Below are 10,024 nucleotides of genomic sequence, written 5' to 3'. Positions count from 1 at the left end.
TACTACTACTACTACTACTACTACTACTACTACTACTACTACTACTACTACTACTACTACTACTACTACTACTACTACTACTACTACTACTACTTCTCTCTTTATTACCTGTCATCTCGCATCGCTCTCCCCTCCATGGCGTTTCACCACGGACACACAGATCTCTCCACCTGTTCAACAACTGTCCTCCAAACATAGTAATAGTATACTAAACTACTAGTACCGAATATATATTATCAACTCATCACGAACCCCCTCGATGGGTCACCGATCCTTCCGCTTGGCAGTCTTTCGAGTTCCGGCCCCTTTTTCAACCCAAATGAGGATCTGGTCAGGCAAGGTTGGGTCCATCTAGTGCCCCCCTTCCAAAAATGGGACTTGCTGGCACGGCGGTAGACTATCGGCAAGACCATAAAGTATGTTCATTGGGAACCAACAGGGATAGTGTCAGCCTATACTAAGAGCAGCCCAATCTCAAAAATTCATGTATATTGTCTAGATCGTCTATGCATATTTATTTTGAATTATATAACACCTCCTTCATGATCAATTCGCTCCTTTGGCCCAGTCGCGGAGGATGTTCTTTCTCACTTTCCCGGTACTAGTCTTGGGCAGTTCCGCCACTACTTCAACCTCTCGAGGGATCATAAACTTGCTGATATCACTGGTATTCCGGGCCCAATCGATCACCTCGGAACCCGTCAATGACTTTCCTGACTTCACCGTCACAAATGCCTTTGGTCGCTCTCCCCAGTGGCTGTCGGGAACGGCTACGACTCCGGCCTCGAGAATGTCCGGGTGGGTGACTAGCATAGACTCTAGCGCCACAGATGAGATATTCTCTCCGCCTGCATCTCGCTTATTAGCAAGAAACAAGATCATGGTGTACTAACAAATTCAAGACTTACCGCTGATAATGATGTCTTTCGCTCGGTCTTGGATCTGAATTGAACCATCGGCATGCCACACAGCCAAGTCTCCGGAGTGGAGAACGCCACCCGCGAAGAGTTTCCGCGTAGCGTCCGGGTCTTTGTAGTAGCCCCGAGCACAGATATTCCCGACGAAAACAATTTCACCTATCTCCTTGCCATCCCGACTAACATCAATGACAGTGCCCTCGGAAACATCCGTCTTAATTACTCGTACGGGTAGACTGGTCACAAAGCCATGTCCTTGCCTGGCCATCTTCTTATACCTTTCACTTGACGGCAGGTTGTCCCATGCAGGCAGATAATAGCCTTTCGTGATTGGCCCGTATGTCTCCGTCATGCCATATACATGCACAGGATGGAGGTTCAAGTTAGTCATCTGCTCGAAGAGATGAGGCGTAGGCGGACTCGCCGCGACTGTAACATGAACTGGCTCGGGCAGCCGCTCCGCCTCCTTAGAATTGCAGAGCAGGGTATTCACCGTCGGAGCGGCATTAAAATGCGTGATGTGCTCCTGCTTCAGTAGCTTCCAGATTTGCGGGTAGTCAATCTTCCGCAAGCAGTAATGGGTACCACGCACTGCCGTGACAGCCCAAGGGAACGTCCACCCTAAAAAATGGTCAGTCGTAATACTCTTCGCATAATAGCCTAAGTAATGAACACCAACCAACGGCATGGAACATAGGCAAAGTCCACAGATACCGGCACCGACCATGGTGCGAATTAAGCCCAGATTCAATCACATTGCCCATCGCAGCAAGATAGCAGCCACGATGGGTATACTCGACACCCTTCGGTCGAGCCGTCGTACCGCTGGTGTACGCAAGAGCGATAACGTCATCTTCAGAAGCGGCTTGGGCCTCGAGCCCAGGCCAACCTTTGGCCCCCGTATCCAAGTCATACCTCAAGCCTTCCAAAACCGCCTCATCAAAGGGACCGGATAACTGGCCTTCGGTGGCATCCGTATCCGTATCGACAATAATAGGGATATTGGGCTTCGAAGCACGATAACTTTGTAGAAGCGACAGGAACTCCTGATCAACAATAATAGCCTCGACATCAGAGTGCGTGAATATGTAAGCGATATCGTCCTCCTTCAACCGATAATTAACAGCTACCCATCCACCTGTTAGCTAATGACCCCCAAGCAACCTCAAACATATAAAAGACACAGAGAAATCTTAAACCCACCAATATTCACCGCCCCAGCAGCCGCAATTCCAAAGATTGACTCTAAAAACGCAGGCGTATTAGGGCACAGCACACCGACTCTCTTGAACCCATGCTTCTTCAGATAATAAGCGAGACCCCTGGCACGATCCGCCGTCTCAGCATAGTTCCGTCTCAAAACCTGGTTATTCGCAGTAACGTGATGGATGGCCTCAGCCTATCCCCTAATATTAGCACTCAATCACACCCCTTGAAACCCAAAATGCAAACAAAGAAAGTCAAGACAAACCTCGGGTTCAATAGCCGCCGCCCTGGGCAAGAAGAACGTCGGCGACAGTGTATGAAAATTAACCCGTTGCTCTGCGCCAGGGACAAAATGGCCCAAGAGTCCCGACAACCTCGATACAGCACCGGACATGATTCGATCCTCGGCAACAGAATGGCGACTTTACTAAAGGCAAAAGGGGCTAATTTAGACCGGTTGATCACAGGATATGCAAGAAATATTCAATCAAAGACAAGCAATTATAGATAATCCCGGAGAAAACAAGAGTAAGTTGTCACAACCACTGGTAGTCGAGTCCTGACCCCAAGTTGGAGAAAGCTGCGAAATGCGGGGAAATCGAAACTAACTCGGACCGCGGAGGAGGCGGGAGGATCGATTCAATTCCCGCTGAGGTTACCCTTCCTTCCATCCGGAGGTAACCTTTCGTAGTTCTATGATCCGGAAGGGTTGAAATTGCCTCTAAATGGTTAATTAGTGAGGCCTGTTGCTTCTTTTTTGGTTATTATTTCGCTCCTTGCGTAGTCCTTTCTTTCCGCCCTTGATTTGTTTTCCTTCGGTGGTACACTATCTCTTAGCAGCGATTAGTAAGGTGCGCCAAGGCGACCGGTTATTGGTTAGTCCCGGTACTTACTAAGGGTATGTCTAATGTTCGGATCACATGTTTTGGTGATGAGTTCTTGTCTCTTAATACTGTAATAAATATATTTACATGATTATAATTATGACCATGAGTATTCATGGAATGAAAAAGTAAAACAGGTCTGTTCATGATCGCGTGTGATCCTAAGTCAAAAGACTTAACACCGCTGCAGACATATCACATATGCGGCGCTTAGGAGCGGGTTAATATATTTAGGCATCTCTGTCTACAATACATTATATATCATCTGTTAAAAACATAATGAACTTAGTTAAACGATGGCCACACCTCAAGAGACACCAATGATATATGGACACTACGCGCATAGGTGTGGGATCACAGGACAGCCTAATGCAGGGATTATCTCGTCACAATTGATCTACATATCACCCGCTTGTCACATATGTGTGCGACAACTGGATCTACACCTGGGGGGGGGGACAGTGAGGATGACCCGCAGTGTTGTGTAACCAGAAACTTGTATCGCATGGGCATGGAGAGTAATAGTTGTCGAAAATGGTGATTATTCGGTCTATGTATTAGGTAGGTATCAAAGTTTACTGAATGGAAAAGTTTGACAAGTAACTGGTCGTAGAGTCATTCTTAACTCGGAAAGAAAATTCTTTGGATTAAACCGCCACGGCGCGAAATAAAGGTCGGCTATTTTGAACAACCTTCCATCCCAAGCGACTCCGTTATTTTTTATAATAAGAAATCGGTCTCTCCAGCCTCCATGTGCGTCACAACATGATCATTGTGGAATATTCATGATAAGGTAGGGACAGTGAGAACAAGGTCGATCGGTTCGCCGTCCAAACAATCTCGCTGAAAGAAAACCGTTCGCGATCCCAACCCATCCCATCAAAGACACAAGCAACCAGCCGCGCAACGAGGTATCTAATATCCGTACTGAGCAAGCTGGCTCTTGGTCTGGTCGCTGACACCTGCCGACTTCTGGGCCTGGACGAGTTGGCGGCGAGCGGCCTTCTTGCGCTCGTAGTATGCACTGCTCTTGACCTTTCTGCGCTCCTCGAGTCTGTAGTTTGAAAAAGAATACTGTTAGCCATGATCCAGCCAGCCCTGTAGCGAGATTTTCTTCGCTACCCATTCTAGGATATCTGATACGCACCTGGCGACAACGTCCTGGTACTTCCAGCCAACCTCGTGGCTGAGACGGCCGACGGTGCAGTACTTGCGGCCGGGGCGGAGACGGAGGACACGGAGAGCCTGGGGAACAACGACACGCTTCTTCTTGTCATAAGGAGGAGGAACACCCTCGAAAACCTTAAGGCGCTCCATGGCAGCAGCACCACGGGCGGTCTTGTGGGGAATCATTCCGCGGACGGCCTTGTAGAAGATGCGAGAGGGAGCACGGAAGTGGAAGGGACCTGTGATCATTCAGCACAAGCCCACGGAGTTGCGTCGATCTTCTGTCGGTTGAACTCACCTCCGCGAGTAGGGTTGAAACGGGTCATCTTGCGAAGGTAGGCGTGGTACTTGACTATATCCCAATATCCATGTCAGCCCGTCTGCACCAGTAATAATATCATATGCTGTTCCATCGCCATTTGCGTAATCCCTGCGTAGATTTCCTCCTCTTTCCAATGCTTCTTCAAATCGTTCCCATCTCCCAAAGAAACACAGGTAGAAAAATAGATCGGGTCGGATAACGTACGCTTCGCGCGGAAGAACTCGCCGGAGATGTTGAGGGCTTCACACCTCACGACGACGATCTTCTGGCCGTTAAGCAGCTGCTTAGCGACAGTGCTGGCCAGACGACCAAGAAGGTGTCCCTTGCCGTCAATGACGACCTGCCAAAATCCATCACAAGTCAGCGATCACTGTAAACCCAAACAGAGTGTCTTTCCCTTCTCCTATATCTCTCGATCTTCCTCTCCGCATCCACGGCAATTCTATGTCTTCAAAAGATATATCACGGAAGGTTTCCACCCGGAAAGCGACTGTATGTGAAGGGGGTGTACGCACGACTGGCTCGGTGGAGGACATCCTGCTCTTCTGTCACGAAAATATCCAGCGAAAGGAAGAGCGCTGCTCTAGGATACTCCCTTGGGATGTATGTTGTCGGCGGTTGTTGTCGTTGTGGGCAGGTTCTACGCACACAACGAAGTCGGATGAGTTCGCACGCTGGCTAAGCGAGGCTAATGTGCGGCTTGGGTAAGGTCGAGGAGGGCCCCAGCCCTAACTCCGACCAATCCCGTTGAGTATTGTCACGTGATACACCCAGAGATTCCAGCCCCGTCCGCCACTGTACCGACTTGATAGGCCCATTCCACTATCGTTTGCCCTTATCAGGGGGTCACCTTGCGGTTTTCAAGGCCGGTGATGTCAAAGATTAAGTGGTGAATAGTAGTCGGTATCAATCATTCCGCACACTTATCGCTGCCCGCCCCGCAAGTACAACTGGGCGGAACTGCAGTCGCCAAACCGTTTCAGTCTGTATAGAGGCACAACTTTCAGGAATGCAATCACCACCAAGAACTATATAAACTGTATTAAAACCACTTGCTGCGTATATAGGCTACCTTGTAGATGTTTCATTATAACCTCTGCTATCTACGGATACACGCAATATATCCTAAGGTAGACGGCAGTTGGTCTCTTGGCTAGACCTACAGCGGAGAATTAGAAAGGCGTTGTGTAGAGTTGTACCACTGGCCTTCAACATTATGCTTTGAGATTGAGATCGTACTTTCCAATTACCGAGATCTTATTTGGACCCCCAGTGCAGAACTGAAGATCACTGGGTCCGCTGACTAAGTAGTACCTGGGATTAATGAGGGTAGAATGAAGTTGATTGTCATTACTATTAATATTATACTATATGTTCTTGTGCTCGATCATCTCAGCGTATTATACATATTCAGAAATGTTTCAGAGTAGAAGATAAAATGGCCGGCTTTCGTTACAGCGTCGAGGTGAGATGTGAACAGGCAGTAAATGGTGTCCCTGTGTCGTGTTCTTCAGTACAGAGGCAACTTAGCGTCTCGAGTACCTTTCTCGATGACTTCTTCGATATTCCAGCGAGGAGGCTCAATCGCCTTCTTACCTCCCTTGAGGTCTTCGTCGGACGGAGGGTCCCTCAAACCGCCGGCAACACCGGTCGAGTACTTCAGTTCTAGGGCATCTCCTATCTCATCGCATACCCGCAGAATGCGGTCGAGATCGTCCTTGGTGTGCGCAGCGGACACACAGAACCGTGCACGAGAAAGCTCCAACGGGGTTGCCGGGTAGGTTACGACGACGACGGAGATCTTACGCCGTAACATTTCGTGGGAAAAGGCCGGCATCTTAGCAGGGTTGTAGAGCATGAGGGGAACAATCGGTGAGTCGTCGTGTCCGTAAACAATAAATCCAAGCCTCTTGAGTCCGAGTCTCAAATACCGGGAGTTGAAGGCCAGTCGCTGCACTCGCTCGATACCCTGGCCAGGGTGAAGGGGGTCCTCATCGGCAATGAGGCGAAGGGAAGAATAAATCTGTGCCAAAACTGAAGGCGCCGGTGCTTCGCCAAAAACCTGACCGGCGTTTGTAAAGCGCACTTTGTCGATGATCGCCTTGTCAGCGGCAATGTAGCCCCCATTGGCGCCAAAGGATTTAGTGAAAGTGCCCATGAGGATGTCGACCTCGGCAGGGTCAACCTTGAAGTAGTCACAGACACCACGTCCATGGGGTCCGACGGCACCGATCGAATGAGCCTCGTCAACAAACAGGTGGAATTTGTATCGTCTCTTGAGCTCGAGAATTCTAGGAAGGTTGCACATAGTGCCTTCCATAGAGAAAAGACCCTCGACAGTGACAAGAATCTTCTTCCATGGCCGGTGTGTGCGTGGCTGACCTTGGGAGATTGCTTCTCTCAGGCGCTTCTCAAGGTCAGCCATGTTATTGTGTGCAAAGACCTGAATGGCAGCACCCGAGAGACGGGCACCGAAACGAATAGACGCATGGTTGAGCTCGTCCGACAGGATCAGGCAGCCCCGTTCGACAAGAGCGGGGAAGATGGTAGCGTTGGTGACAAAGCCCATCGAGTAGACAATTGCAGACTCCTTTCCGACGAACCTGGCAATCTGATTCTCTACCTCGAGATGGAGTTTTGACGTCCCCGCCTCGCTACACGATCCCGCCATGCTGATACCATCCCGGCGAATAGTCTCTTCTGCGTAGTCAGAACAAGGTCCCTCGGACTGAGCAAACCCGAGATAGTTGTACGAGCTCAAATTCAGGGTATCGGTCGTCGTTCCCGTAAGCTGGAAATGGAGATTGTCCTCTGACGTCTGGTCAAGCAGGGTGATATACCTGCCGGGAACACCCGTCGTAGGCCGTTCGAAGCAATCATTAATTCTCTGTTTAAGACGTCTCGTGTAGAAGCTCTCGAAATCACTGTACAGCGACGCGTACCCATTCTGAGGCCTCAAGTGACGGTACGTATGCGAGCGGAACCACTTCGCGAAGTAGTCATGAAAGTGACCCAAGAAAATGAGAACCAGGAAGCTGATATACGTCGTCAAGGCAATAAAGTAGGGGGGTTCATCAAGCACCGGGTCCGGTATCTCGCCGCCCGGATGCTCACTTTTGTAAAGATGCGATGGATCCCCGAGCGGGCCGAATTCGGCATGCTGCTTCGCCAGCTTTCGAAGCTCGGTGGGATCCAATTCAGCATATTTTGACGCATCGGAGGGATTACTAGACACCGCGCGGAGGGAGCCGACGGCCGTCAAATTGTCGGATGGCACCACCGCGGGATTACTGCTGTTTGGGATCTCATCTTTCGCCTGGGATTTCTTTTTGCGATTCCAGCGAGGCATTGTGCCGAACAGATGGTGGTGTGTTGGTGGTACCCTTAGTCGGGTGAGGATAAGATGGCTGGCCCTTGGAATAGAAAATTGTTGCCTGTTTCAGGATCGGGAGATCGCCTGTCTGACAAGAGAGAAGAATGCAGTGGGATTTGAAGGTGGTCATGACTTAAGGCCACTCCGTCTCCACTATCGGAATGGCCGGCTTTCTCATTGTCACCATCTACCGGGATTGATTGGTCCGCGGGTTCTAGACTGGGTCTGCTCTTTTTGTCCCCAGTGGCCAGAATTTTTACGACCGACATTGACCTGTCAAATTCGCCCGGACATGGAGAAGTCCTTCTTTATTAAGCTAGCTCAAAGGGTGGTACTGATATCTTATCGTTGGACCCATAGTACTGTAAATATTTATGGTCGATGATGTTATGGCAATCTCAGTCAAGCATTGCTTGTGGGGCCCATGTTAATTGTCTCTATCAAAATTAGTCTCTCATAGTAAATCCTTCCTCATTGCCTCTCATTCAAACCACTCCGAGAGCCAAGATCCCATAATGGAAACATGCGCCGCAAGACGCGCTTCGTCTGTCTCTCCGATACCCACGGCTACACTCCAGCTGAAGCCGGCTTCAAACTCCCAGCCGGCGACGTTCTCATCCACGCAGGCGACCTAACAAACCAAGGGAACATAACCGAACTGCGCAAAAGCATAGACTGGGTGGCCGCGGCTGATTTTGAGGTCAAAATAGTCATCTGTGGTTAGTCCTACTGCCTCAGACTCAGCCTCAGCCCTGCACAGGCTATATTTACCAACGTTTTTTTGTCCCCTTTCAGGAACTCAACCTTGCTACGAAATTACTAAATCAGGTTAAACCCACAGGCAATCATGACATCACGCTAGATCCAAACTTCTACGCCAAACATGGCCCCAAATTCCACAATCAGCGTCTAGAAGATCCCCAGAAATGCATCGAAGTCGTAACTGCATCGTCCTCGATCGTGTTCCTCAGGCACCAGTCAGCACTAGTCCGCTTGACCCGGCCCAACGGCCCAAACACCATCTTTAAAGTATTCGGATCGCCCTTCTCCCAATCACCCGGGACCTGGGCATGGGGATACGAATCCGTCGACGCCGCTGCCCTCTGGAGCCACATCCCATTGGACGTCGATCTGATTGTTACGCACACGCCGCCTCATTCCCATTGCGACCGCCGAGCGACCGGTGGTTCTGTTGGGTGCGAGGCCCTGCATCAGGCGCTGGGTCGAGTTCGGCCCTCTCTGGCGATCTGTGGCCATGTTCACGAGTCGCGAGGCTATGAGCGAGTACGATGGCCACTGTGGCCGTTGACAGGGTTAGAGCAGGTTATTCGCGGGGCGTTGCCTGAGCCGGGAAGTAAGAAGCAAAGTCTGATCGACCTGACGGGCAAGAAAGCGCAGCGACTAGACAATGACGATTTCTTTTTCGATGAAGTGAAGAACAACCAAGGCGTGCCTTTCCCTTCAGCGCAGAATATCCTGATCCTTCCGTCTGCTGATGATATCGAGGAATCTACCACGTCATATCCTCGATTAAGACCAGACGAATGCCCAAGTGACCCACCGAACGATCGTTCGCGCCGACGAGAAACCTGCATCATTAACGCGGCGATCATGGCGACGAGCTGGCCTCATCGCGGAGGGAAGCGATTCAATCCTCCCATTGTCGTGGACTTGGAGCTCCCTGTATGGCGGGAGTGAATTCCCGTGGACTGACCAACCACTGCGAGATACATTGCCCAGTCCCAATTAATGCATCAACCCACTGACCATCGGTAAGGGTTCTGAAACCTGGTCCTCTGTGTCGACTTTTCAAACTCATTCGAGACAACGCAGCGATTGGCTTCCCAATGCTGTCCGTCTGGTAGCAGATAGCTTGAGCTTTGACCTGTCCTTGACGTATGGTTCGCTCTTTGAATCGGGGTCGCATGCACGGCTGCCTTGGAACAAAGGGGGAGCTACTCTTTCTTGCGCAATTACTTCCCTGCCTGATAGTTTAATGGAAGGTTGTTTGGTTTTGTGTATTACATCATGGAGGGGACTGATACATGGGGATAGGCACGGGTATGCAGCCGGTGCATTAAGTTGGCTGGAGTCTCACCCCTCCCTGTGCCATATCGTCACTGAGTTATATGCCTAATTCGAGACTGACAAAAAA

General features: G+C 50.1%; 4 protein-coding genes across 4 annotated transcripts; 1 reads left to right on the top strand and 3 right to left on the bottom strand.

Moving 5' to 3' along the window:
- Positions 1 to 383: 383 nt before the first annotated feature.
- BDV27DRAFT_54639 (putative AMP-binding domain protein) lies at positions 384 to 2,903 on the bottom strand. The gene is made up of 5 exons (XM_032076904.1): positions 2,389 to 2,903; positions 2,121 to 2,316; positions 1,597 to 2,043; positions 909 to 1,538; positions 384 to 848 (listed from the first exon to the last, which is right to left on the bottom strand). The coding sequence occupies exons 1-5, from the start codon at positions 2,515 to 2,517 to the stop codon at positions 547 to 549; spliced, it is 1,704 nt and encodes a 567-aa protein (XP_031922486.1). The 5' UTR covers positions 2,518 to 2,903; the 3' UTR covers positions 384 to 546.
- A 698-nt stretch (positions 2,904 to 3,601) lies between these two features.
- On the bottom strand, positions 3,602 to 5,176 carry BDV27DRAFT_136163 (60S ribosomal protein uL13). The gene is made up of 5 exons (XM_032068702.1): positions 5,012 to 5,176; positions 4,701 to 4,836; positions 4,473 to 4,526; positions 4,155 to 4,413; positions 3,602 to 4,061 (listed from the first exon to the last, which is right to left on the bottom strand). The coding sequence occupies exons 1-5, from the start codon at positions 5,030 to 5,032 to the stop codon at positions 3,923 to 3,925; spliced, it is 609 nt and encodes a 202-aa protein (XP_031922485.1). The 5' UTR covers positions 5,033 to 5,176; the 3' UTR covers positions 3,602 to 3,922.
- A 644-nt stretch (positions 5,177 to 5,820) lies between these two features.
- BDV27DRAFT_136162 (putative serine palmitoyltransferase 1) lies at positions 5,821 to 7,945 on the bottom strand. The gene has a single exon (XM_032068701.1). The coding sequence runs from the start codon at positions 7,843 to 7,845 to the stop codon at positions 6,007 to 6,009; it is 1,839 nt and encodes a 612-aa protein (XP_031922484.1). The 5' UTR covers positions 7,846 to 7,945; the 3' UTR covers positions 5,821 to 6,006.
- Positions 7,946 to 8,265: 320 nt separating this feature from the next.
- On the top strand, positions 8,266 to 10,024 carry BDV27DRAFT_136160 (metallophosphatase domain-containing protein). Its single transcript, XM_032068700.1, has 2 exons — positions 8,266 to 8,588; positions 8,711 to 10,024. The coding sequence occupies exons 1-2, from the start codon at positions 8,393 to 8,395 to the stop codon at positions 9,565 to 9,567; spliced, it is 1,053 nt and encodes a 350-aa protein (XP_031922483.1). The 5' UTR covers positions 8,266 to 8,392; the 3' UTR covers positions 9,568 to 10,024.

Source organism: Aspergillus caelatus (assembly GCF_009193585.1).
Source record: "Aspergillus caelatus strain CBS 763.97 unplaced genomic scaffold BDV27scaffold_265, whole genome shotgun sequence".
Lineage (NCBI taxonomy): Eukaryota > Fungi > Ascomycota > Eurotiomycetes > Eurotiales > Aspergillaceae > Aspergillus > Aspergillus caelatus.
The sequence above is the reverse complement of the archived record's forward strand: the minus strand, read 5'-3'. Positions and strand labels throughout refer to the sequence as shown.

Bases quoted from the DNA above. Each gene is read 5' to 3' on its own strand.
- BDV27DRAFT_54639 (XM_032076904.1), bottom strand. From the start codon at position 2,517: ATGTCCGGTGCTGTATCGAGGTTGTCGGGACTCTTGGGCCATTTTGTC. The intron at 1,539-1,596 runs GTTGGTGTTCAT...ACCATTTTTTAG, and splicing joins GCCTATGTTCCATGCCGTTG to GGTGGACGTTCCCTTGGGCT. The intron at 849-908 runs GTAAGTCTTGAA...AGCGAGATGCAG, and splicing joins GAAAGACATCATTATCAGCG to GCGGAGAGAATATCTCATCT.
- BDV27DRAFT_136163 (XM_032068702.1), bottom strand. From the start codon at position 5,032: ATGTCCTCCACCGAGCCAGTC. The intron at 4,837-5,011 runs GTGCGTACACCC...GGATTTTGGCAG, and splicing joins TGTCCTCCACCGAGCCAGTC to GTCGTCATTGACGGCAAGGG. The intron at 4,062-4,154 runs GTGCGTATCAGA...TTCAAACTACAG, and splicing joins TACCAGGACGTTGTCGCCAG to ACTCGAGGAGCGCAGAAAGG.
- BDV27DRAFT_136162 (XM_032068701.1), bottom strand. From the start codon at position 7,845: ATGCCTCGCTGGAATCGCAAAAAGAAATCCCAGGCGAAAGATGAGATC.
- BDV27DRAFT_136160 (XM_032068700.1), top strand. From the start codon at position 8,393: ATGCGCCGCAAGACGCGCTTCGTCTGTCTCTCCGATACCCACGGCTAC. The intron at 8,589-8,710 runs GTTAGTCCTACT...TTAAACCCACAG, and splicing joins GGTCAAAATAGTCATCTGTG to GCAATCATGACATCACGCTA.